General features: G+C 54.2%; 1 protein-coding gene across 1 annotated transcript; it reads left to right on the top strand.

Moving 5' to 3' along the window:
• The first annotated feature begins 6,224 nt into the window (after positions 1-6,224).
• SCIMP (SLP adaptor and CSK interacting membrane protein) lies at positions 6,225-24,811 on the top strand. Its single transcript, XM_028125120.2, has 5 exons — positions 6,225-6,340; positions 17,547-17,670; positions 18,893-18,956; positions 20,085-20,155; positions 22,129-24,811. The coding sequence occupies exons 1-5, from the start codon at positions 6,320-6,322 to the stop codon at positions 22,281-22,283; spliced, it is 435 nt and encodes a 144-aa protein (XP_027980921.1). The 5' UTR covers positions 6,225-6,319; the 3' UTR covers positions 22,284-24,811.
• The last annotated feature ends 1,645 nt before the right edge of the window (positions 24,812-26,456 follow it).

Here is a 26,456-nt window from a genome sequence, read left to right as displayed (position 1 = left end):
TGTATCTGCCTGAGATTCGTGATTTTACCTTTCATTGAAAATTATCCTTGAACAGTCGACTGGGTAGGTCCCTGCACCCAGAAAGCCCAGCCCTCCAGCACTGAGACCCAAAGGGGTCCCTTTTCGGGGGGGGACAGCAGGGGTGCCCTGTGGGCTCCCGGGGAGACCTCACCTCTGTGTCCTGGTCCCCACCGGCTGCCGCACATGTGGTTGGTAAACATGCTATGAAGGCGAAGTTGAGATTTTTCTGGATGGTCAGGGGGGAGGAGGCTCGCTTGGAAGTTTCTGGATGGTTTCTAGCACAGTTCAAGGGTAGCTCGGCAGCCTGGCCATCCACGCACTTGCCAGGAGGTAAAAGGGTTGGCTTGTCAAGGTTTCGAAAATGCTTAGCCTTTTTCAAGAAGAAGTTGCTGCCAGGGGGCTGGGGGAGTTTGTGTTTCTTGGGGACAGAGTTTTGACCAGGAACGTAAGGAGCCCTGGAGACAGATGGTGCCGATTGTGAATGTGCCGATGCCCCTGAGCTGTGGGCTTGCAACAGTAAGACAGTAGCCTCCACGCTGTGTACGTTTCACCACAATAAAAAAAATGAGAGCAAGGTGCTCATTTCAGTGCTTTTCTGGGTGGGTTTCTGTGGCGAAAGCTGAAAGGGGCAAGATTTCACAGCTTAGAGACTGAACTTTTTATGCATGTGATGTTTAAAAATAAACCTTTCTCCTCCCACTCCCCCCACCCCAGCTCTCAACCAAACAACGAACAACAATGTGGCCTCCATCTAGAAGGTTCCAGGGAGCAGCATGGCGGCGGTTAAGAAGGAGCGCCGGGGTGAGGGGACGCCGGTCGGTCAACGTGATATTTGCTGTTGTCCTGCAAGGATTGTGTGGGCAGCAAAGGACAGAAACCTTCTCGAGCTGGCTTAGGCATAAGCGCGCCAGGGCATGGGAGGCCCCCGGGGGGGCAGGGGGGGGTGTTCGTTTCTGCTGCTGCCGGGGCTCTGGCCGTCAGAGGTCGGGAGGGGTTGGCAGGACCTGTTCCTCTTGGAGGCTCTAGGGGAGAATCAGATGGCCACTTCCTGCATCATCCCCACCACTCACTTCCAAGGTCACAGCTCCGCCTCCTTCTTGGGGGGGACCCTGGTGATGACCGTGGCCCCTCTTGGGTCAGCCAGGATAGTGTCACCGCCTCAAAGTCCCTTTGCCCAAATACGGTGACCTATTCATGGGCTCTGGGGGTTGGGGCCCTTTCTGTGAATTGTAGGGGTGAGGACACAGGACTGTGAGGGCTCCCCATGCCCCTCTCAAGGCGAGCTGCACCTCCAGGAATGGGGACAGTGGGCAGGGGCCCCCCTCATCTGCAAGAGATGGCTGTTGCCTGCCCACGCACCCCCAAATATCTACACACTGACCTTGCCTCTGGACCGGGAAGATCCCACCTCAGTGACCTCGGGGCAGGGGCAGGGGGGGTGAGGGGCTGCCTGGCTGTGGCTGGGGACGGCACAGCCCCCCCGGCAGGCGTGGGGAGGACTCCCAGGTCCCGTGCACGCGCTGGCCTCCAACACCCCTCCCGGAGCACTTTAAAGACGAATTCTTGTTTTTGTGATCTACAAACATATCCAAACCTCCTCCGACAATTAAAAGAGGACCATTTAGATCTCTAGGAAGCCCATCAACTCAGCGGTAACCCCTGGTAACATACTGGTCTTCATCTTCCTCGACAGATTTCAGTATATGAGTTTATAACATCCTTATACATGCCGTTTATCGTCTGCTTTATTAGCTCAATAATAAGTTGTTCTGCATTGCTCCACAATGTTCTACAGCAATAAGTGTAGAATTATATGTCCATTTCTATCAGCGTCGTAGTGTTATATAGAATAACATGTTTAGGGGCGCCTGGGTGGCTCAGTCGGTGAAGCGTCTGCCTTCGGCTCAGGTCATGATCCCGGGGTCCTGGGATCGAGTCCCGCATCGGGCTCCCTGCTCTGCGGGAAGCCTGCTTCTCCCTCTGCCCCTCCCCCCACTATGCTATCTCTCTCTCTCTCTCTTAAACGAATAAATAACATCTTTTTCAAAAAAGCAGAATAACATATTTAACTCGTACATGGTTGATTGCCAAATTGCTTCCGACTTTTCACTATTATAAACAACACCACCCGAACCCCTTTTCCATTTGTCTAGGTATCTCCTTAGGGTAAATTTCTTTTCTTTTTTTCCACAGACAGAGAGAGAGAGAGAGAGAGAGAGAGAGCATGGGGAGGGGCAGAGGGGCAGAGGGAGAGAATCTCAAGCAGACTCTGCACTGAGCATGGAGCCTGATGTGGGGATCGATCCCAGGACCCTGAGATCATGACCTGAGCTGAAACCAAGAGTTGGATGCTTAACCAACTGAGCCACCCAGGCACCCCTCGTTTCATTTTTTTTTTAAAGATGTTATTTATTTATTTATTTGACAGAGAGAGAGACAGCGAGAGAGGGAACACCAGCAGAGGGCGTGGGAGAGGGAGAGGCATGCTTCCCGCTGAGCAGGGAGCCCGATGTGGGGCTCGATCCCAGGACCCTGGGATCATGACCTGAGCCGAAGGCCGACGCTTAATGACTGAGCCACCCAGGCACCCCCCTCATTTCATTTCTTATTAGCTTGTAAGAGGTGTTTTCAGATTAGAAACACTGACCCTTTTCCTATTTTTGTTCCGACTATTGTTCCCCATTGAGACACCCATCTTGCAATGATGCATCTGGTGTCTCTCATCCTCCAGAAACTTTAAAATCAAACTTACCAATGCATCCTTTTATGATTTCTGGTTCCGTAGCAAACTTAGAAAGTCTTTCCCCACCCGTGATCATTTTAAGAAGAAAAGTATCCGTAGTTGCTTCTGGTGCTTCTCTCTACTTTCATGTTTTAAAGTTCCATCTTGGCTGTAGCTGGAATGTGTTTTCCTGGGCGACTGGGATCCAGCTAGGTAGTTCTTCAAAGTGACCAGGCAGGACCGTGAAATGAGTAGCCCATCTTCCGTGCTGATCTGAACCACCACCACTGGCATCTCCTAAATTCCCAAGCGTACTAGAGTCTAGCTCTGGGCTCTGTTGGGATCACTACCGCAATTATCCCGATTGTAATAATCCACTTCCTTGCTTCATCCCCACCAGACCGGGAGCCAGTTGGGGCCAGGGACTGGGTCCGGTTCCCCATGGCGCTGGGTGCCGACGCACGACGACCTCTCACCTCCCGGGGAGGACGTGCACGCAGAGGGACGGCTTCGCAGGCTCACGCTCCCAAGGCTGACTCTTGCTTGCATTTCAGGCTGGGCGAGCCCTCGCCACCCCACCCCACCCCCCGCAGAAGTCGCCCTGAGTGTCGGGGCACGGGGAGCAAAGCCCTGGTCGATTATTTAATCACTTCATGGGATGGACAGTGATTATAAGTCTCTGGGGGAAAACACCAGGGTCTAGTCTGAAATAGGAACTGTTGATTTTTTGTTTCTTTCAACTTCACATCATTTGATACTTTGAAACATAGGGTGACAAAGTGTTGGATGGGATAGGAAGGAGCTCAGTATGAAGCCAGGAGCAAGGATAAAACGAGAGTTTCCTTGCTGTCCTGCCCTGTTTTCTAGGACCCTCCTCCCCCCACACCAGGTGACCCGCGGTTCCCTGGGTCTCAGGGTCTCAGACGGCGGCACACTGAGCTCTGGGCCCCCACCCTTCGGCCACCTGCTCCGGGGGAGCTCCCGCTGTTGGTTCCAGCTCTGGGTCTGGAAGCCATACTCCTCCCGCAACCCCCGTCAGCCGGAACGAACCGCGGCCCCCGGAACCATTGCTTCTGCCCCATCCAGCCCTCGCTGCAATCGCTGGCCACGCCAGGGGCTGACACTCGCGAGGCGGCCTCATTCTGTGTGCGATTCCCATGCTGCGGCCACCTGGCAGGATGCTGAGGAGTACATGGAATCCCGAGAGGAGGAGGGGACTGCAATCCCCTGCCAGGTCCCTCCAGTCTGAGGGTCTGGGGTTCTGTGGCTTCCAGAGGCGAAGGTCCCGCGTGTCCGGCCGTCCCCAGTCGGTGGGCCACAGCGGGAGGGACCCTGAGGCAGGGACAGAGGCACCGCAGACGGCCACCAGAGGGCGTGCCCCGTTCTTCCTGAGCCGTGGGGCCTCTGCACCGCCCCGACCCGAGGAGCGTGGCACCTCCCCGGGGCAGAAGGAAGGCCAGACAGACCTCCTGCCCCTCTCTGGGTGGAAAGACAGCGACAGAGCCAGGGGGAGAATGTGGGCGGAGGGAAGTAGGCAGGTCCACAAGCCCTGGAGGGGGGGCCCCAACTTGGCTCTCCACCCCCGCCCACTGCTATCGGCCACTCTCCAAACACTCCAGTGTCTGTCCCTGTTCCCTCCACTGTGTGAACTCCTACACATCCTTCAAGGCCCAGTTCAAACGCTAGTACTGCACCTCCCAGCCCTGCCACTCCTGTGCTCTCACGGGGAGTGCTCACTGATTCTGAGACCGGTGACAGGTGCCCTTCTGTCCTGGAGAAGGTGGGCTCCACATCTGAGTAGGGACCTGTGCCAGGCGTCGAAGCTCACCTGCATTGTGGCATGCTCTCACCTTCCTCCCATGCTCTGAGAGACTCCCCCGAGGGCAGGTGCTGGGTCTGAGCCTCGCCGGGCCGGCGCAGAGCCCGGCAAACAGGCCCTCCGGTTTGTTGGAAGGAAGCCTATGTCACTCACTTCTCTCTGCGAATGGCTCAGCTTCTTTTCTCGGTCAACACACACCTACCAGGCATTTTCCATGGTGTCCAGGGTGGAGTGGGTGCCCTGTCCCCACGGGGACAGCAGACCGTCACAGTGGCGGCTCCATGGCTCAGTCCCTGGGGCACCTCGGCATCACCAGTGAGCTCACTTACTGTGCAAGCAAGGAAACCGAGGCTCAGGCAGGGGAGGGGCTTATGCAGGACACTGTCGGCCAAGTGCACGTGGGGTTCTGGCCCCCAGAGCCCCAGGCCTGGGCCTGGTGTGTCCTGTGCACGTGGGGGGGGGGGGGGTAGCAAGTCTCTTGAGAATGCTGTGTCACCTAATGCGGGCTGACCCCGAGCGTTACTGAAACCACTTACTGGTGAAGCAGTGGGATGCAAACTGAAGAGCTGTGGCCTTGGTGGCTGACGATCAGCTCTACCCACAGAAGCACATCTCAAAAGATCATTTTGAATTTGCTTTCAGGGGGGGTTTGAGTAGCTCAGCTTTGGCTCAACCCTCCTAAGAGAGAGCGCAGAGTTTGCACACGGACAGACCTGGGCTCAAAGTCCTGCCCTGGGGGGCCACGCATGCGCCGACTCCAGCCGTGACCTGGCAGAGCTTCGGTGGGCTCACCTGAGAGGTGGAGGTGATAACCCCCCAGGCCCATGGAGATGCGGCCAGACAGGGGTGGACCCTGGTCCCTGCAGGTGCCCCAAGTCTGAGTCCAGGACCATCGGGCCGGCAGCTGGATGGTGGCCCCAGCACAGTGTCTGTGACCTGGAGATTCGCACACCCTGCAGATCAGGAATCCTGCAAGCCAGCTGGTAAGCGCGTACCAGGAGCCTAGGGTAGCACCGTTACCATGGAGAGCCGAAATACCCTTTCTCCTCGGGCAGACATAGTGCACCCTGTGCGTAGCTATTTTTATCGCCAGAACGCTCGTTTCAGTCAGAACGGTCAATTCGACAAAATGGTTGGTTGGCTCCCCGCCCCGGCCCCCGCCGAAAGCGGCCATGGGCACTGCTGGGGACTGTCGACCCTGCAGGTGGAGACCCAGCCCCCCAGGACGGCCAATGGGCCCGTGTCTGGAGCAGCCTGCCCGCACACAGTGACAGCAGAAGCTGGCTCAGCAGCCCCCGGGTGGGCCCGGGCATCCTCCGGCGGCTCTCCGTGGAGATGCTCTGTCTGTCCCACCCGAGCCCATACGGGTGGGAGCCGGCGTCTTCGTTCTCGGAGCCCCGGGCCCAGCTGCCGCAGCCAGGAATGCATGGCCAGGCTCATGTGCGGGGACCCCACAGCCACCCCGTCCACCCTGCCGAGCCTGCCCCCCGGCCTGACCCCCCACACCAGGTCGTCCTCTGCGAGGCCTTGCAGGAGGAGGTGCCGGCTCCTGGGACCCGGACAGCCAGCGTCCCTGGCAAAGGGATGGGCTGCCGTGTGGGCCCCACGGCCCCCCTGCCCCGCCCGAGGGCTGAGCAGGAAGGGGAAGTGTGGTCTGGCTGAGGCTCACTGCTCCGGGGTGGGCGGGAGGCCTGTGGGCGAGGAAAGCCTCCTGCTAGCTGCTTCTGAGCCACTGCTGTCCCCTCAGCCGCTCCCGGATGGACACCCTGGCAACCCAGGTAAGCGTCTGGGCTTGAGCCGCCCGAGTGCCGCCTGGGGCGGGCATGGAGCCCGATCTCTCGGTGGCCTTGGCAAGTCCACTCTGCCGCTCGCTGGCTGGGGAGCTCAGAATCACAGCACCCCTCTGGGCCTCCACTCTCCCGCGGGTCTGTTGGGGGGTTGAAATGACATAACGATGGGCCGCGAGCTGTGTCAACCGTAGAGAGGTGGTTAGCCCTCTCTGGACTCTGACAGTGAGTCTGGGGAGCTGATAACTGGGAGGACCCTAGTGGATCCGTGCTGGGGGTGAGGCGGCGAGGCGGTGACTATGCAAACCTTGGGCTGCATCTTGGGGCCCGTGCGGGAAACACCTAGCCGGGTGCGTCTAGCATGTAGGGACCGGTAGGGCATCCCCTGTTCCCGTGGCCTCGGGGTCAAGCTGCGCCGGGCTGGGGTCAGATCCCCACCCAGCCCCCTGCTGCTGCCCTGGGAAATCACCGTGGACAGGGCCTGGCCTGGTGTTTCCAGTCCCACCCTGTCACGAATCGCTTGTCCCGAGAGCCACTCCCTTTCCTGGCCCTCGGCCGCCAGCGTGCGGCCCTCCTGGGGAGCTTTGAATGTGGGACCGCCGAGCCTGGTGAAGACAAGGCCTGGGGGGCCTCTCGGTATTTCTTAGGATAAATGAAAACTTCAGGGAAACAAGGGGAAAGAATGACCCCACATCCCACAACCTCGCAACAACCACGGTAGAGTTTGGTGTTTTGCCTTCTAGTTTTTCCCCTACGTGTAGATAGTTTGAAAAGTTACCACTGTCTTATATTGATTAAATAAGTTCTAGAGAGGACGTGCGGGTCTCACTGGCTGTCGGCAGGCCCAGGCGTCCCCAGACCCCCCACCTGCTGATGGCCCCAGCACTGCTCCCAGACAGCCCCCCAAGGGACAGGGCTCTAGGTGTCCTGTTCATGCTCAGAGCCAAACACATAAGAAAACCAGCAACAGCGCGAGACGACTCGGTTGGACCCAAGGAAGGACTTCTGGGTTGCAGAAATCCTGGGATAACTTAGCAGGAAGCTTGAGTCATCCGCAAGTCCAGAAGGTTCTGCCCAGGGCAGATGCATCACACCCAAGGCCGTGGAAACGCCGCAAAAGCCACCTGTTGGGGTGGGGTGAGCAGAAGCTCTTTTTAGATGTGATACCTGGAGTCCTGGCAACGTGTTCAGTTCATGCTCCATGGCAAGGCTCGGCGGGAGAGTGAGAGAGGAGGCTCCTGCCCTCGCTCAGCGAAGGATCTGTGCTCTGGGCTTTCTCGCGGCAGTCTCGGGCCACACACACGGGGAACGCGGAGAACAGACGCAGCTGCCGCGGAGGCACAGGCCCTGCTCTGCTTTCTCAGGGTCTGGGGTTCCCGGCAGGTTCCTGGGTCTCTTCCTTTCTTCCCGCCTTGTGACTGTGGCATGTGACCCACGGAGTGGCCCTGTGCAGTTCTCTCCCGCCAACCCCGTCCCATGCTGCCCGCGAGGGGCACCCCGCTTCCTTACACTGAAGTCTGCAAGTTGTGCCTCTGACTTTTACTTCCTTTGGGCTACTTCTCGGGCTGTTTTTCTAGGAATGATATTGCAAAATCAGAGGATAGGACTGTCTATTACTATGTGCTTCCCCCGCCCCCGGAAAATTTTAAGTTTATTTAGTTAAGTAATCTCGACACCTGACACAGGGCTTGAACTCACGACCCCCCGCCCAAAATCAAGAGTCGAGTGCTCCACCAACGGAGCCAGCCGGTCGGTCCTAAGGATCTGAGTGTGAGCAGGGGCAGCGGAGGGAAGAATTTCAACTGGGGGAAAAATTAAAAGAGAGGGGAAAAAAGAAGCTGGAATTAATTTTAATCATATTTAACTTAACCCAACATATCTCAAGTATCCTTTCCACAAGTAACCCAGATACACATTTATTAATGATCTTTTATGTTCTTCCTTCCACACGAAGTCTTTGAGACCCAGCAGGTGCCCAGTGCCTCGTGGGGCCAGTGGCTGCCATCCCGGGCAGGGCAGGCCTCGGGTAAAGGGATGCGTGTCCAAGGCACGACACCGTAAGGGCAGAGGGCGAGTGCCGAGCGCGATCCCCATCCTCCCGCCGAGCTGTTTGCAGGTGCACCTCCTTGTACAGAGACATTGGAGGCCCCTTCCAACTCCAGCTGGAACCCCAAGCCCCGGGCTCCAGCACACCTGCGTCTTCTCCCCACCTTTTGGGATTCTTGGCTACTTGAGATCATTAATTTTTCTCGAGGAAAAACACAAGTTTTTATATCCAGGCCCTGACCATTAGTGGATCTTGAAGGAAACACAGGGGCTCACGCTCTGTATTTTTTTCCATGAGCTCGGCTAGACAAGGCGGGAAAACACTGGGGCGTGTCATGTGTCCGAAACACAGCTCGTCGTGAAGCGTTTCATGTATGCGCCTGTGGAGTGTGTTCCTCCACGATAGAACTTGGTTGTTCGGGGGGTTTTGTTTCTTTTTTAAAAAGCAAGTGCTGAATAAACCCACAATCTCCGGAATTCCCGGCAAGGGCACGGTATGAGTTCTGTTCCTGACTCCCCAGAAGTGCCTTTTGGGGAAGTGAGAGCCGGGGCTGGGTCGGTGACTGTGCTTGGCTGCCCTCCCGCCCCGACCCACTCAGCACAGCAGCGGGCTCCCCGGGAGGTTGTGTGGGCTGCTGGAGTGAGGCCGAGAGGCCAGAGAGAAGCTGGGGCTCCACCCGCAGCATCACAGGGGCGTCCGCTTCCCAGCAGGTGGAGAGCCCGGCGGCGAGGCCGGGCTGCCCACCTGCCCACATCCTCAGAGGGCGAGTCCGGCCACAGGCCGGGGGAGAGCCCGGCGCCTCATTCATTCCGAGATTCCCAGATCCGTGGGGAGCGCCTCCTGGGCCCTGGACACAGTGGTAAAGACAGACGGTGAACTAAGCGACCAATAGGCCCCAAGGGGGGACGGCAGCATCAGCGCGCGTGGGCCCAGCTGGAGGAAGGACGCGGCCCTCCCAGAGATGACCACGCAGGTGTGCCTCCCGCCCGCCCCGCCCAGCGCCCGCCGACTTTGTCTCCTATTTCAGACCGAAAGATCGGGGGTGTTGGCCCCCCTCTTCCTGCCCGCGGGCCCCAGCACGCCCTCTCCCCTCTCCATCTTTGTTCCCTTTTAAAAGCTCATACTTCCTTCGGCCCAGCCGGGAAGATGTCTGTCTTCGCTGTACTTCACTCCAGTCTTCTGTCCCAGCACCTTCCCGGTTTAGAACCGCGGAGAAGCCTCTCACAGTCTAAACAAGCCATGTCTCCTCCGACTCAGCGTCCAACCTTCTCTTGCCTTCTGGGGCTTCATCACTCTGATGGGGAGCAGGGCAGGGTCACTAGCAGGAGGACAAGCCTAGCTACGAGAGTCTTTGTTCCTAGTCACATTCACTTATATCCTCGGGGGACTTTGGAGGAGATCCTAGGATGCCCCCGCTCTTGCCAATGCCCTAGGGGATCCAAGGAAGGAATCCAATGCCCTGAGGAGCCAAGGAAGTCATTCACACCCTAGTAAAAATTAGTCCCTCTTCCTCAGAGCCTGGCACTCTCAGGCAAATGAGTCTGAATGGAGAGGAAGTGGGGAGAGAGGGAGCTTGGAACTTTGCAGTGACTTGTGGATGATGGACTTTCAGACATTGTGACAAGCAAAGAGGAAAGGTACTTGGGTCGAGGGGTCTTTTTTAGCGCCTTGCTCTCCACCACGCTGGAGCTGCTGCCACCTCTGACTGTGGGGGTGGGGCCGGGGCGGGGGGGACCAGCCTCCTGCGTGCTCACCCAGCCCAGCTGCGGGCTCTGCTGTCTGGCCCGATGCATGCCCCCCCCTAGGGCTGAGCCCCCCGCACTGCTTGTTAAAAATGCTGGTCCCCGAGTCCCACACTGGACCCACCAATCAGAACTGGCTGTGGGGAGGGGGCTGGGACCCTGGCATCTGCATTTTCATACACCCCACAAAGCCGCCGATCATTGGTCACAAGTGAGGGCCCTGGGGTCCGAAAGACCAGGGTCTGGCTTCTGATTTCTCTACTTAATAGCTCTGCGACCCTGGGCCAGTGACTGAGATCTAAGCCTCTATTGTCTTATCTGTAAAATGGACTCATAACCACAAGCTGCCATTGTGAGAGCGCCTATAACCCATGGCGCCCTAGCGCATGGCGCATGTTACTTTTCTGAGATGCATTTTCATATTGCGGTTCTTATTATGTGGAACAAGACATAGCGAATGGCTGAGACCTCGCCAGTATTGGAAGTTCTCGAACGAGGGTTCTGCTTTCAGTTCTGTTATGAAAGGAAAAACATTTACCAGCTTGGTGTCAGCCTGGCAGAGTTAACGGGGCAGGAACTCAGGCGACGGGCGGCACCGAGCTGAAATCTTAGGTTAGTCGATCCCTAGCCGTGCTGCCTTTAGCCAATAGCTTAACCTCTCTGAGCTCTCTATTAAGGGTAATAACAGCACCCCCACCAGGGAGGTCATAATAAGGGTTCAGAGATAACATGTACATCACTGATTCTCAACCTTGGCCCTGTATATTACTCATCTGGACAATTTCGTTAAGACAAATAAACAAAACCCCAATGGCCAGGCCCCCCACCCCAGATCAATTAAATCAGAGTCTCGGATGCAGGCCATTGTTCAAGCTCCCCGGGTGATTCCAAGGTTCAGGCAGGGTGAGGGCGGGGAACTTCGATATTCCCCGAGTTCTTGGCCCAGGGCCTGATGCATCCAAGCTACTCTACAACTGATATCCGAGGGTGCTCCCCCCACGCCTCTTCCCTTCCTTCCTCCGGTGTGGTGGTCACCAAATGCTCCCCCAGGTTACAGGACCTGAGGTCAGGCCTGCAGCTCCTGACCTCCCAGCAACTGGGACCCCCAGGCCTGCACCTGTGGGGGTGCAGGGACAGCCCCTGTCCCCTCCCCGAAGCCCCGGGACTGCTGACCTGGGCCCACGTTGGCTCCTCTTCTGGTCCACACTGGTCTATACTGGACTGTAGGACTCCCCCACTCTGGCTCACGGGGCCCTGCGCTACCTGTGAGCTTCAGTCCTGCCTTGAGAACCTTCCTGTGTCCTCAGACTTTTGAAAACAAAGATGTTCCCTCCCATGCAAGAGGCACCTCCCAGAAATAGAGACCCGTGTCCATCCCCGGCCCCTCGACGAGGTCAGCAACGCTGGGCACCGTGCGGTGGAATTCTGTCGAAGATGGCAGAACCATCCCTCCCGTTTCCCCCTTTTCTTCCTGACTCCCTGGAGGCAAAATAGAAGATGTTGAATGCATAAAGTGCATGGAAGCACTTTAGCGAGCTTCTCATCTCACTGAGCTGAGATCCGATCCTGGATCCCAGGTGGGTTGTGCGGTGAGCCTGCCTGAGGTGTCCGAGGTGTCGGGTCCCAGGGCAAAGGGGGATGGAGGGAGGGCGCAGGTGGAGTTAAGGTTGCCGCTCAGCGGCGGGGGAGATAGGGAGATCATGCTGGATCATCACGCATCGCAGGCAGGAACGTGAGTGGCCTCTCGAGGCCGAACAGAACAGGGAAATGGCTCATCCATGGAGCCTCCAGGAGGGGACACGGCCCTGCCTGCCCTTTGGTTTTACCCTGTGCCAACTGGAGGGACTCCTGACCTCCCCGACTTCGAGACAAGACGTTTGTGCCGTTGGAAGCCTCTGCATTCCTGGGTACATGCTAGAGCGGGAAGGGGCTACAGCCTGCTTCTGACCCCTGCCTGCACTCCCGCCTTGCTCCAATTCCAAAATGTTAAGTTACTTTTGATTCTTAAGCAGACTCAGTGCAGTTTGCAAAATTTAGCCGTGCTCACTGTAAACCTTCAGTCTTGTCTCTGGCTCAGAGCACCCCCACGTTGCCCCAGTGAGGGGAGAGGAGGAAGGGGTGGGAGCCCCCTCAGCTCCCCTGCACCCTACCCTGCACTACTTCCCTGGTATTGCACTGAGGAGGACAGACAGACAGACAGCCTCCCACCAGTGGCCATTCCTGCTGATCATGTCTGCGGTCCCTGGTGGCCCCTCAAGAGACTCGGCCGCATCTGTGACCTGACCGCCAGCAGCCGGCCCTACAGATGCCTCTCTGTCCCACGGCCCCCACAGTCTTATCTACCCCAGGCTGGCTGACACAGTGGGGTCCAGCTTCCACATGGCCACCACAGGCCCCCCACTGGCCATACTCCCCACCGCCGCTCCTCTCTGGCAACACTCGGGCCACTAAACTAACCGGGAGCCCAGAGGACACCCAATGGGGACAAGATGTGGTTCCTTGGGGCCTTCCTCGTTCAGCTGCCTTCTCCCAAAAAACAAGCTCATCTCGGCTCTGTTGAGCAGGCATCTCTCCAGTCCATGGGGAAGAGTGCTGTTTCTCTGGCCCTGGAACCCCTGGGGGGCTTGGGACTTTGATTCATGGCCCCCACCACCTCACTACCATCGCTACACTCCCAAAAGCAAGGCATCCTGAGCCCCACGCGGCCTGTCCCTGATGCCTGGGGCCATGGTGACCGAGGTCAGCAGCGGGAGGCCTGGGAGCTAGACGGAAAGCATTCTGCCTCCTCCTTGCCGGGGGACCTTGGGCAGGCCCTGGCCCCTCAGCTTCCACACCCAGTCCGGGAAAGCATGTGGCACAAGAATGAAGCAAGGGGAGAATGGGAAGCCCCTGCAGACCGCATGTGCGCTGGACACCCTCAGAACGTCTGCTGGCAAATCAGAGCCGCTCCGTCTGTAAGAACAGAACTGTGAGCGAAGATCTCAAAAGTGTCCCATGTTTCATTTTGCTGACATCATCCTTCTTCCTCTTCACTCCCCCGGACACAGAGGACAATGACATTGCTTTGAACTTGAAATCTGAGCAGTAGCTTTTCATGGAAGCTACACTGTGTGGTTAACTGGGGTTTTTTGTTTTGTTTTTTTTTTTTTTTAATCTTCTCAAAGAAAATACACATGGTGTTTTTTGGGTTTTGGGGGGAGGGTTTTTTGGGGTTTTTGTTTTGTTTTGTTTTGTTTTGTTTTGTTTTTGTTTTCAAGGAGGCTCCACGCCCAGCATGGAGCCCAATGCAGGGCTTGAACTCACGACCCTGAGATCCAGTCAAATGCTTAACTGACTGAGCCACCCAGGTGTCCTGTAAATACACATAGTTTTAAAAAATCAAGTAATTCAGAGGGTTTACAGTGGAAAGTTGCAGACCCCTGTCTTCCCGCCTCCATCCTTGTACCTGCTCATGCTCCTCAGATCAACCTTTTTTTGTTTGTCTGTTTGTTTTTGTTTTTCATATGCAATAGCACTTAACTCTTGTGCCCTGGTATTTACTTCTGTAGTCTTAAAGATTATGTTTATGTTGCTTTTTTGAGAAATCCTTCAAGATTAAACAAGAAGACAAAAAGATAGAAAATATGAGAGACAAATTAGACAAAGAACCAGGAGACACACATCTGAGTATAAGAGAATGGAGGGAAGAAAATTCTGTTTATCCATTGTTCCATCCATCCATCCACCCATCCATCCATCCTTCCAACCATCCTTCCATCCTTCCACCCATCCATCCATCCATCCATCCATCCATCCATCCATCCACCCATCCATCCATCCATCCATCCATCCACCCATCCATCCATCCATCCATCCATCCATCCATCCATCCATCCATCCATCCACCCCATCCATCCATCCATCCATCCATCCACCCACCCATCCATCCATCCATCCATCCATCCATCCATCCATCCATCCACCCATCCTTCCATCCTTCCATCCATCCATCCATCCATCCATCCATCCATCCACCCATCCATCCATCCATCCATCCATCCACCCCATCCATCCATCCATCCATCCATCCACCCATCCATCCATCCATCCATCCATCCATCCATCCATCCATCCACCCATCCTTCCATCCTTCCATCCATCCATCCATCCATCCATCCATCCATCCATCCATCCACCCATCCATCCTTCCATCCTTCCATCCATCCATCCATCCATCCATCCATCCATCCACCCATCCATCCATCCATCCATCCACCCATCCATCCATCCATCCTTCCATCCATCCTTCCATCCTTCCATCCACCCATCCATCCTTCCATCCATCCATCCATCCATCCATCCATCCATCCATCCATCCACCCATCCACCCATCCATCCATCCATCCATCCATCCATCCATCCATCCACCCACCCATCCATCCATCCACCCACCCACCCATCCATCCATCCATCCATCCATCCATCCACCCACCCACCCATCCATCCATCCATCCATCCATCCATCCATCCATCCATCCATCCACCCATCCATCCATCCATCCATCCACCCATCCATCCATCCATCCATCCATCTATCCATCCATCCATCCACCCATCCATCCATCTATCCATCCATCCATCCATCCATCCATCCATCCTTCCAACCATCCTTCCATCCTTCCACCCATCCATCCATCCATCCATCCATCCATCCATCCATCCACCCATCCATCCATCCATCCATCCATCCATCCATCCATCCATCCACCCATCCATCCATCCATCCATCCATCCATCCATCCATCCATCCACCCATCCATCCATCCATCCATCCACCCATCCATCCATCCATCCTTCCATCCATCCTTCCATCCTTCCATCCACCCATCCACCCTTCCATCCATCCATCCATCCATCCATCCATCCATCCATCCATCCACCCATCCACCCATCCATCCATCCATCCATCCATCCATCCATCCATCCACCCACCCATCCATCCATCCACCCACCCATCCATCCATCCATCCATCCATCCATCCATCCATCCACCCACCCACCCACCCATCCATCCATCTATCCATCCATCCATCCATCCATCCATCCATCCATCCACCCATCCATCCATCCATCCTTCCATCCATCCATCCATCCATCCATCCATCCATCCATCCATCCTTCCATCCATCCTTCCATCCATCCATCCATCCATCCATCCACCCATCCATCCATCCATCCTTCCATCCAACCATCCAACCATCCATCCTTCCATCCATCCATCCATCCACCCATCCCTCCTTCCATCCATCCATCCATCCATCCACCCATCCATCCATCCATCCTTCCATCCATCCATCCATCCATCCATCCATCTATCCATCCTTCCTTCCTTCCATCCATCCATCCATCCATCCATCCATCCATCCATTCCCCAGAGCTAAAGAAGGTTAGGCTCCAACTAGGTTTATTGTGCAAAGAGTCCACCCTCTGATACGTGGCATTTTCTTAAGTCCAGTGCCCTATGACTTCCCTGCGCCCTGCAAAACCAAATTTCACAGGGCTCTCCTGAGAATCAAGTTTCTAGTCTCCATGCTTTCCCTTTTTCCCTTTGTTCATCTTCCTCTATTGCTTTCTTCTGTGCACCATGAAAAGGTGATTTACAACCAAACCTCCGCTGAGTACATGCCTGGGGGTTGGGCTACCTAGCTAGCTGACACTTCACTCTTTTAAGAGTAAACCCCCAGCACATCCACCACCATGGATAAATGACAAAAGCATAATGCTGAGCGAAAAGTTGAGCAAGAAAGCTGCAGAATGACGTGCATACAGTACCACTAGTTACATACAATTGGTTTTACTATGTATAACTTTATGAATAGCCAAAAGCCATTCTGTCTGATCAAGCCAAACCTTCATGAAAGAAACTGAGTTTGGAACTGAAAACCCAAATTGTGACAGAATGACGGCATAAATGAAGACACTATGCCGGTAATACAAACACGTGTGTAAACAGTAAGCCACATCAGAAGTCTTTGCAGGAATTACGGCCTTAGCAGCAGCCTAATTTTGCCCTTGTTCCTCTGCCTGGCTCCCTGTTTATATCACCAGTATTACTCCAAAGCATGAATTGGAAATGGCTCTGTGTGAGCATGCATGGGTGAGTTTCCATCAGCTAAATGATGACACAGGACGTTGATTCTCACATACCTGGACTGTGCCAGGCTCAAGGATCATTTTTTTTATCTGGATATCCAAATGAACAGGCAGAGTGCCCACGCCCTGGATGAGGGGGGCCCCCGCTCCTCCCCCAAGAGCTTCCTGCCTTCCTGGAGGCTACTCCTAGGAATTGCAGACTGGATGGTAACGGAAGATTGTAGCACAACATTGTACAGCCAACTGCTTCAAGTTAAATGTTAGTCATCGCTGTCCTACGAAAGCGTGGTCATCCTCCACCACAGGGACTTTCTAACAATCCTCAAACTTTCTGCTCTCTTACTGTTCTCTTTCTTACCCCCTCTCTCGCCCCCCCCCCAGCTTTACTGAGGTATAATTGACTTATAACGTTGTGTAAGTTTAAAATGTACAGTGTGTTGATTGGATACACTTGTGTATCGGGAAACGCTCAAGGTTTCTCTCACGTTGTGATAAGAACATTTAAGATCTGGGCGCCTGGGTGGCTCAGGTGGTTAAGCGTCTGCCTTCGGCTCGGGTCGTGATCCCGGAGTCCCAGGATTGAGTCCCATATCGGGCTCCCTGCTCAGCGGGGAGCTGCTTCTCCCTCTGCCCTTCACCCCACTTGTACTCTCTCTCTCTCTCTCTCTCTTCAAATAAATACGTTTAAAGGAAAATAAGATCTGCTCTTCCCAGACTCTCTGCTTCCCGAGTGGACCAGCTTTCAGCCCCCAAATTCCTGTCCCTTCTCCCCAGCAGACTAACTCCATTTGCCTTGCATTTTTACCTTCCCCCTTCTGACCGCGCCTCGCTCAAGGAGACCCATCGAGGTATTTTTCTAAGCCCCACCTCAAAAAATAAATAAGTAAATAGGAATTAAGTCTATGTTGCCCCTTTGATATAAAAGCACCTGCAGTCGGTGATTGCTTTCAGCGGCGTACCCCCCTCCCCTGCGTGTTTGACAATCCAGGAAAGAACAGCGAGGAAGCCTCCAGGTGCGTCCCCTATCTGCAGTGCTCATGACTGCCCTGGGAAGCATAGGCCGGCAACACCCCCCCCCAACGCCCCGCTGTTGCACAGGAGAACAAGCCTTGCCAGGGGTCTCCCAGCTGCGGATGGGCAGGCTTTGCCCGAGCCAGCGTCTGCCTGAGCCCCTAAGCAGCGGTATCCCCCCGGCGACGTGGTAGACAACGGCCCCCAGCCCTCCCTGCCGGATGCCCCTACTCATGTCTCGTTCTTCTGTCTCCATTCTCCTCAGGGCCCCACGGCGATGGATTGGTGGAGGGACAATTTCTGGATCATCCTGGCTGTGGCCATCATCCTTGTCTCCATGGGCCTGGGCCTCATCCTGTACTGTGCCTGTAGGCAGCTGTTAGCACAGGGTAATGGCTGTCTCACCTGGGCAGGTGGAGGGCAGGGAGGGCTGGGCTGCATATCCGTGCACCAGGGCTCCTACAGGGCAGGAAGATTCGTTCCGGGCCTGTACTGGCTGCATTTTGGATTAAGCATCATGCATCTCTGGGCCTCGGCTTCCCCATCTGCTCAGTCCACGGTCGACACGCTGGCCTCCTCTGAGGTCATCCTCTGAATGTCCTAGTATGACAGAGGTTCCTGGCATGCTCCGAATACAAAAGAGCAGCTTCCTGAAGGCTCTACGCTGACTTTAGATTGTCTACAAGTGGGTTTCCACTTTGCTGTTCATCTCCCAAAACATGAAATCCTTGATCCAATGGTGTGTTTTCTCGAGATCGTATCCCCTCTGATGACCTGAAAGGTCAGGGCCGCACAAGGACTGAGACCTTGTTATTCTCCTCAATCTGTTTTTGGAGATAGACAATTAAGGTTCAGAGAGAGGCAAAGCCTTGACTGAGGGCTCATAGGAGTTGGGACCGGAACTCGCGTCCACCGGGCCTCCTGCCCAGTGTTCCTTCGCCTCTACTCCTTGATGGTGATTAGGGGTTTTTTTTAAGATTTTTTTTTTTTTTTTTTTTTTAGCGAGAGAGAGAGAATTGGGCGGGGAGGGCGCAGAGGAAGAAGCAGACTCCCTGCTGAGCAGGGAGCCTGTAATTAGTTTTTTTTAAGTACAAATCATATTCTGGCTCCTAGACTCCCCTGTCCATTTGCCTTCTTAAACTGTTTCCTTTTTAGATACGCACAAAAGTTTGGCCCTGAACAAAAACCTTACCTGTTCTCTTTTATCTCGACCCAGGGCTGTTAACACGTAGGTTATCGTTCACAATAACTTGCATGCCTCGCACACCACAGTTCACAAACTGCTGCCCCCATTCTTTCTCTCATTTCCCCCCAAACACACTTTGGGCTCCTCATCTGACCACTATTTCTGAGCACCAGCTCCGTACTCGGCAGGAGCTGAGGAAGGAAGCAGGGTCCACCCTCAGGGATTAGCGAAAGGCTGGGTGGGCAGAAGGCCCATGGTAAAGTCAGTGTCCACCGCTCACCAGCCCCACGTCCCCAGGTCTGTTTCTTCTTGGTGGTTCTTTCCCCAAATGCCCTGAACACACCTGGTGTCTGAGGACTTCTAAACGGTGAAGTCACACCTCCTGCTCATGCTTCCTAAATGGATATGCTTATTTGATTCCTTAGGCAAGAAATGGGAAGTTGCCAAGCCCTGGGAAGAAAAGCAAAGAGATGAAGAGAAGATGTATGAGTAAGTAAAAGGAAAGCCTGGTCCTTTGGTAGAGATCACAGGTCAGGCTCTGTGTGCTGGGCCCACCACTCAGGGTTAGGTCTACCCTCCTTTTCTTTTAAGATTTTATTTTTAAGTCATCTCTACCCCCAACGTGGGGCTCGAACTCACAACCCCAAGGTCAAGAGTGGCTCGCACCACCGACTGAGCCAGCCAGGGGCCCCACTTCCTTTTCTTTAAATGGATCCCAAGCACAGTCCCCTTAAGGCTGTGTGCTTAACGAAAATATGCCACTCGCTTTCCTCTTGTATTTTATGATATATTTGGGGTTTTTTTAAGATTTTATTTATTTCACAGAGAGAAAGAGAGAGAGTGCGCATGCACGAGCAGGGAGAGGGGCAGAGGGAGAAGCAGGCCCCCCACTGAGCAGGGAGCCCCATATGGAACATGGTCCCTGGGATCATGACCTGAGCCGAAGGCGGACACTCATCTACTGAGTCATCCAGGTGCCCCAATTTGGGGCTTTTATGATTGCTATGTGTTGGGGGTACCCAGGATCACCTTCAGACTTGATGACTCACGAGAAGGACTCCCAGGACCCAGAAAAGCTACTATGTCACAGTTACGGGTCATTCCAGTAGAAGGGTACAGATTAACTCAGCAAAGGGAAGGAAAATAGGGTGGAGGCCTCTCCCAGCTTGATCTCGGGCACCAGGCTTCTTTCTCCCAATATCCATGCGTGGGCACCATGTGCAAAGCTTCGCCAGCCAGAGAGGCTCACCGAAACCTGGTTTCAGCCGTACAGCGGACAAGTCCACCCTGGCCTCTGAAAGGGCTGGAGATGGGGTAGATATTAACTAGTGCTTGGCTTCTTCTGCCCAAAGGCTTTGTGAGTGTCCTTGCGTGTGGTTGTAGACGGTTCATCCTCACTTCTGTAGAGTGTTCCACGGTGGGAGTGGACCGTGATGAATTTATCTACTCTGGGGCTGATGCGCATTTGGGTGGTGCCCAGTTTGGGGCTGTTGTGCATGGCGCCGTGATGGACATTCTGGTCAACCCTGTCCTTCTCGCTTTGATGTTTTCCTTCCGGTCGGCTGACAGCCGGGATGGTCGAAAGCACACCCTGACTCCTTTTCTCTCTCTGTCCAGGAATGTTAATGAATCGACGGTTCAGTTACCCCCTCTGCCACCCAGGGGTTTGCTTTTTCCGGAACATGCTCGTAAGTATCTGTCGCTGGCAACAGTTTCATTCAGGGTAGGATAACAAATTTATCTAAATGTCTTAGCTCAGGCTGCCCACAACAAAATACCATAGGCTAGGTGGCTTAAACAACAGAGATTTATTTTCTCATGGTCCTGGAGGCTAGAAGGTCAAGACCAAGGTGCCAGCCAGTTTGGTCAGGGGTGACGGGGGTAGGGAAGAGAGAGAGAGCATCCTGGTGTCTCTTCTTATAAGGACGCTAAGCCTATGTGACCAGGGCCCTACCCTTATGACCTCATTTAGCCTTAATTACCCCCCTTAGGGGCCCCATCTCCAAATACAGCCTCACTGGGGGGTTAGGCCTTCAACGTATGAATTTTGTGGGGACACAGAACTTCAGTCCATATAACACTAGAATCTGCAGATGGGACCATCCTTTTGAAAGGGACAAATAAATTAAAAAGGGGGCAGAGTAAGTAGCCACGCTCCTGATATCCAGTGTGTCGATTCATACCCAAATCCCAGGTTGGAGCATGAGTGAAAAGGAACTTGGGGGTGTTACTGGGCCTCCCACACTTTCCATCAGAGACACTCGGCCTGGTTTGTTCTTGACTGGAATGTTCTTCCTTAAGCTGCTTCTGTAGTGGCCTCTTACTTCATCCTTCATGGTCAGCGCAATTGTCAGCACCTCGGGGCACCTGGGGGGCTCAGTCGGCCAGGCATCTGACTCCTGGTTTCAGCTCAGGTCATGATCTCGGGGTCCTGGGATCGAGCCCCAAGTTGGGCTCCCTGCTGAGTGCGGAGCCTGCTTCTCCCTCTCCCTCTACTGCTCCCCTTGCTTGTGCTCTCTCTCTGTCAAATAAATAAAACCTTTAAAAAGAAATGTCAGCACCTCAAAGAGTCCCCTCCTGTCTACCCTCTCTACAGTGAACCCACTAATTCTCTTCATGGAACTTATGGCAATTACCCAAAGTTGCCTTACTTCATTACTGTTCATTGGTTTCTGACCTCCCGTCCTCCACTGGAATACGAAGTCCAGGAAACAGGAATGTTTCCGGTCTTGCTCACCACTGTGTACCCACCACCAAGAGCAGTGCCTGCAGCTCTGGATATAATAAGGATGTCTTGATTGAGCGAATGAGTCATAAGATCAGCCCATATTTACTGAGCAGCCCACTGGGTCAGGCCCCGTGCGAGGCACGATCTCACGGAGTGCCCTCAACAACCCTGCGAGGCAGGTACATCATTATGCCCCTTTGACGGGTGAGGACACTGAGGCACAGAGACGTTCAGGGGCTCACCCGTGGCGACACAGCGAGTGATCGCTGGAGCCCAGGTATGAACTGGGGATCTGACCGCAGAGCCCTGCAAGAAAGGGGGGGGGTCCTCTCTCAGGTCCTTGTAGGAAGGACGAGATTGTGGTAGAGGCAGCTCCGGTCTCATCTGCGGTCCCGCTCGCTGTTTCATATTCCTTCCCCTGGCCGCCTTGGTGTTTTTGCTACATACTGGTTCCCTAATTCCCCGTTCTGCAAACACCACTGTCCCCTTCCTTCTGAACAGAGATTCGTACCTCAGTGATTATGGGAAGTTCTGGAAAACACTGTAAGTCACCGGGAGGGATGTGCCCAAAAAGGAAATGTGGTTTGTACCACTTCCCCCACGAGAATGAAGGTCTCACATGACTCTACTCATTTGGGTACTGGCTCAGTTCAGCTTGTTGTCTACACTTCTGTTTCATGGTTCCCGGGCCATGGGGGGCAGACAGAGGGACCCGCGAGCCACGGTGTTGGACCAACATCTGCCCTCAGCCCGCCTGGGGGATCCTGAGGCTGTATCACGTCCGTGCATCGGTTTCCCCCGTCAGATGGGGGTCTGATCCACCAGGGAGTGGGAAGATCACCGAAACCCATGAAAATCATGCTGAGTCACCTCGTCAAAAAATATACAAACACACAATAGCTTCACCTCTAAGGGCCTTTTTGTGTGTTCTAGTCCCACAGGAAAGCCCAAGTCAGCCGCCAGCTACATACTCACTGGTCAACAAAGTTAGAAACAAGAAGACAGCGTCCATCCCCAGCTACATCGAGCCCCTGGACGATTATGACGATGTGGAAATCCCCGCAAACACGGAGAAGCAGCGTTTCTGAGACAACCGTCCCTTCTTTCCCGGCAAGCTGAAGAGGGTTTGCACAGCTGTTCAAACCAACCGGGAATGAATTGCCAATAGATAGTGGGATCCGGCAAGCCAGCGGTAACGTGGCAGAGCTTTAGAAAATAAACACCTCCCGAAGCTTAGAGCCAGAAGCATCAGCATCCAGAGGAACAGGGGCCAAGGCTCCGCCCTGGAGACCCAGACGGGTCCGGCCTAGAACTACTGTCCACGGGTCCCCCCGCCCCTGGAAGGACCTCTGGCTCCCGTGGCTCCCGTGGCTCCCGTGGCTCCCCGCCCCCACCCGTGAGAAACACTCCTCCCCCTTCTCTTCTCTTGTTTGCTCTCAGTGATGCTAAATCTTGGTGTTTGGCTTGGTCCCAGGGGGTCCTCCCCCACCTCTCCTCGCCCCAGGGCTGTAGGCGGCCGTTCCGGCTGAGCGCTCGGTGTGTGCAAGTCACCGCACCGCACCTTGCAGGTTCTTCAAGAGTGAGTAGTGCTTTTTGTCCTTGTGAACTGTCCCCGCCTACACACACCCCAAACCCCAGAGCCTCTCCATGACGTTGGCTGGATGGACCACAGAGATGCAAGTTCTCACTGACTTTTTCTTGTGCTTCTCGGTGGCATTGTGATCATCAACAAGGACAGAGGTTAATCACCATCTGGACCAAAGCACACCCGTTCCACGTAGCAGGGTCATATTGCGGTATGTGTCCTGGGGGAGCCGTAGGAAAGGTAGGCTTCCCTGGGGAAAATCATGGGCAAGAGGAAAGAAAGGGACAATTAAGTGGCAGATTCAAGAGGAGAGTTCCTTGCGTCATATTCTGTGCAAATGGCACTGAGATCGCTGTCCCCGAGCGCATCTGGGAGGCAGAACTCCATAACTGTGGAGGTGTCACTGGTGAGATACAGGGAGGGGGTCGCTGTCCTGCTACAGAAGTGACCTCATCCCCGAGGCCCGAGTCAGCTTGGAGGCTCTGGAACCTCATCTGTTCCTTGGCCTTGATCTGTTGGAGCCCTCGGATTGGTGCATCCTAAGCAGACTGGAGGTGCGGATTTCTAAGCAATCCCTAGGGAATCCAGCAAGAGCAGGCTCTCAGGGAGAGTGACATGAACGTCAGAAAGGCCAGGAGTGACCCTTGGACTAAGCTCCTCCTCAAGAGGTGGACAGAGTGTGTCTGCTCTGTTCAAGCTTCCTCCCTCCACCACTGCTGGACCAGTGGGGACAGGTGCTTCCTCCAGCTTCTTTCTAGATTCCCGGCAGACCCCCAGCTTCCTGTGCTACCGCTGCCTTATGGTAGGCCAGACGGTCCTCTAACTGTGGCCTGACGGAGCTCCAGAACCCCGGGAGCCAGAGAGGAACTCGCTCCCCAAGTTAGAGGGGAAAAAAAATTAGTAAGCCAAAGGACACAAGTGTTTCGCAAGTATGCTTCCCTCTTACAAATTGTCTGTAAACCCTCCCCATCTATGACAAAAGTTAGAAGCAAATACCAGAGAGGTGTTACCTCCTCCTTGGCTTCGAGGATGGCACCATCTCCTGCCGCCCTGCCCCCCGCCCCCACCCCAAGACAACTCTTCATCACAGGTCTTCCTCAGGCTCTTCCTGGTGCCTGCCCTCATCCTGCTCGAAACACCAGTGAGGGATCCGTGGGCTCCGTGCCCCTCTATTCTCATGGCTCCAGCTGAGCCCAATCCTCAGTCCCAGACGGACTGCCCCAGGACATGCCCCCAGCACCCCCCAACAGGCCTCTCAAGCTCCACGTACCCCAAAAGGAATGACGGCCCGCCCCCGATCCCAGACTCCCTGTGCTCTGCTACCTTCTCAGTCCCTGGAGTCAGAAACTGGCACAGTGTGCGGAGTCTTCCTCCTTCCCGGCGGCCCCACTCTGTGACCGCGCCTCTCCAGCAGCCCCAGCAGGTCAGGCAGCCTCCCGGCCAGTCTCCTACCACTAATGTCTCACCCTCCGCTCCCCTTTCTATGCGGCAGCCAGCGCTTTTCTCAAGGGGACATCTGACTGCTCCAGTCTCTTGCTTAAACCTCTTCTTCACCCATTAGCCTCAGAAAAACCCCAAAGTCCTTAACATGGGTTACGAGATTTGTCAGGATCCGGTCCCCAGGTCTCTCCTGCCACCTTCTCCTCCCCACCCCCTTGCAACTTCCACTCCAACCAAATTTTTGCTTCAGTCATTTGAAATGACCTGGTCTGGGGTCTCTCTTGTCCTATGGCTATATGCACGGTAGCCTCCCGTCTGTCTAGAACATTCTTCCCCACCTTCTCATCTTTTCCATCTCTGCTTAGGGCCTTTCCTCACCACCCCACACTTGAATCTGGTGCCCTATTAGATGCTCTCCTCCCATAGCATTAGCACCCTGGGATGACCTGTTTATCTGTCTTTCTCCCCCACTAGACTGACGGCAACATGGGGACAGGGACGGTGTCTTTCCCCCAGTGTTTTGTGTTCCTAGCACAGTGCCCAGGAACTTTGTAGATACTCAATAAACATGCAAATGAATGATCAGTTGAATGAACGAATGAATGAATTTGGCCTTGTAGAAATACATCTCTCTCTCTCTCTCTCTCTGCCTTATAATTGCCTGGTTACTTCTCCATCCTCTTCCTAATCTGGGGGCTCCTCTGGGGTGGAACCTGCCTGGCTCACTGCTATAGTCCCAGTATCTAACACAAACTCTGGCACACAGTAGGCCCTTAATAAACATTTATCGGATGTTGCACATTACTAGAAAACCTACCAACCAGTTCGACAAAAGCAAACAAGCAGTTTTTCCCTGAGCACGTATGATTTGGTTGAGATTTTACACTGGGTTTTTACCAGTTTGGTAAAAAAAGAAAAGAAAAGTTGTTACCGATTTGGACGATATAGCATTAAATATATCAAGATTTGACAGGGCCTTTTGTCTATTCTAGCCCCCTAGGAGCCCCCCCAAGTCAGCCACCAGCTACATACTCACAGATACATAAAGGTAAAAATAAGAAGACAGTTTCCATCCCGAGCATATGGCGTCTGAAGGTGACCATGATGATGTTGAAACCCCTACAAATATCAAAGACCATCATTTTGAAACAAGTCCTGTTCTGTCATCTGAACTCTTTGGAGAACTGGTGATTTACTCATAGTCAGTGGATTGTAGTTTTCTTTAAAACAGTTAAGTCTGATCTTTATGATACGAATACAATTGCTTTCAGGAAATGCTCTGGTATTACCAGTAACAAATTTTTACAAATCACGTGTATCAGTTAGTATGCTTCAGACTGCAAGGAACAGACTGCCCAACGATGGGGAATGTACAGCCTCACACAACAAGTCTGCAGGTAAACATTGCAGGATTCAGCAGTTCTAACACTCAGGGGCAGGAGCTGACTTTTCTTTGATTCTCTTAGTTTTACAAAGATAGCTGCCACAGCTCCAAGCATCACATCCCCACATGATAACATTTCAAGTTAGGAAAGAATGGGGCATTTCCTCCCACGTAGCTCTTTTTAGTACAGAGGACATCTTTCCTGGAAGTGCCAGCGACTTTCCCTGATGCGTCATTGGCCTGGATTAGTGCACACGCCCGGCTGTGGGAAAGGCTGGGGAGTGAACATGGGGCATTTTCAGCCTTTCTCACCGGAGGTGGGCTTTGCCATCAAGGAAAAAGGAGGCAAGAGCTGCTGGATAGGCAATCTCCCTGGGTCAGTTCACTTTCACAAATACCACTACTCATTATTTGCGCTTGTTTCCGTGACCCTGCCAGGGGCCTTCGGGGTTCAGGCCAAAGTCTGGTGTCCAGATGCCACTGTTCACCTTTCTTCTCTCACAGGGTTTCCACACATCAAAAAAAGACAGAGGGCTGTGGGTCAGATGGGAATAGTAACAGTCAGATCCCTAGCAGAGCAGGAGTGCTACTCTGTGTCGGAGTTCTGAGGTTTTCACTGAACAATGTAACCATGTCCAGGAGCTGTCCGAGCTGGTGGGATATGGTCTGAGAAGAGCTTGAGCCTCCTTCTGCTCCTCACCCTCCTCACCCTCCCTGCTCCTCCAAACCCACTCTCATGGGCTAGTTCTCCCCTGCCCTCTTGGGTGAAATCCCAGGCATGGCCTGCTCCAGCCACGCTCAGGTGGTAAGAAGTCCTCCAGGCGTGGATTACACAAGTGTATGCATTTGTCA

Source organism: Eumetopias jubatus, unplaced genomic scaffold (genome assembly GCF_037043125.1).
Source record: "Eumetopias jubatus isolate StellerSeaLion01/CBP00866 unplaced genomic scaffold, mEumJub1_p1.0 scaffold_10, whole genome shotgun sequence".
NCBI lineage: Eukaryota > Metazoa > Chordata > Mammalia > Carnivora > Otariidae > Eumetopias > Eumetopias jubatus.
Note: the sequence above shows the minus strand (reverse complement) of the source record. Positions and strands in the feature narration are given on the sequence as shown.

Excerpts from the sequence above, each read along its gene's own strand:
- SCIMP (XM_028125120.2), top strand. The coding sequence starts at position 6,320 with ATGGACACCCTGGCAACCCAG. Across the intron at positions 18,957-20,084 it reads GATGAAGAGAAGATGTATGA|GAATGTTAATGAATCGACGG; the intron begins GTAAGTAAAAGG and ends CTCTCTGTCCAG. Across the intron at positions 20,156-22,128 it reads GCTTTTTCCGGAACATGCTC|TCCCACAGGAAAGCCCAAGT; the intron begins GTAAGTATCTGT and ends TGTGTGTTCTAG.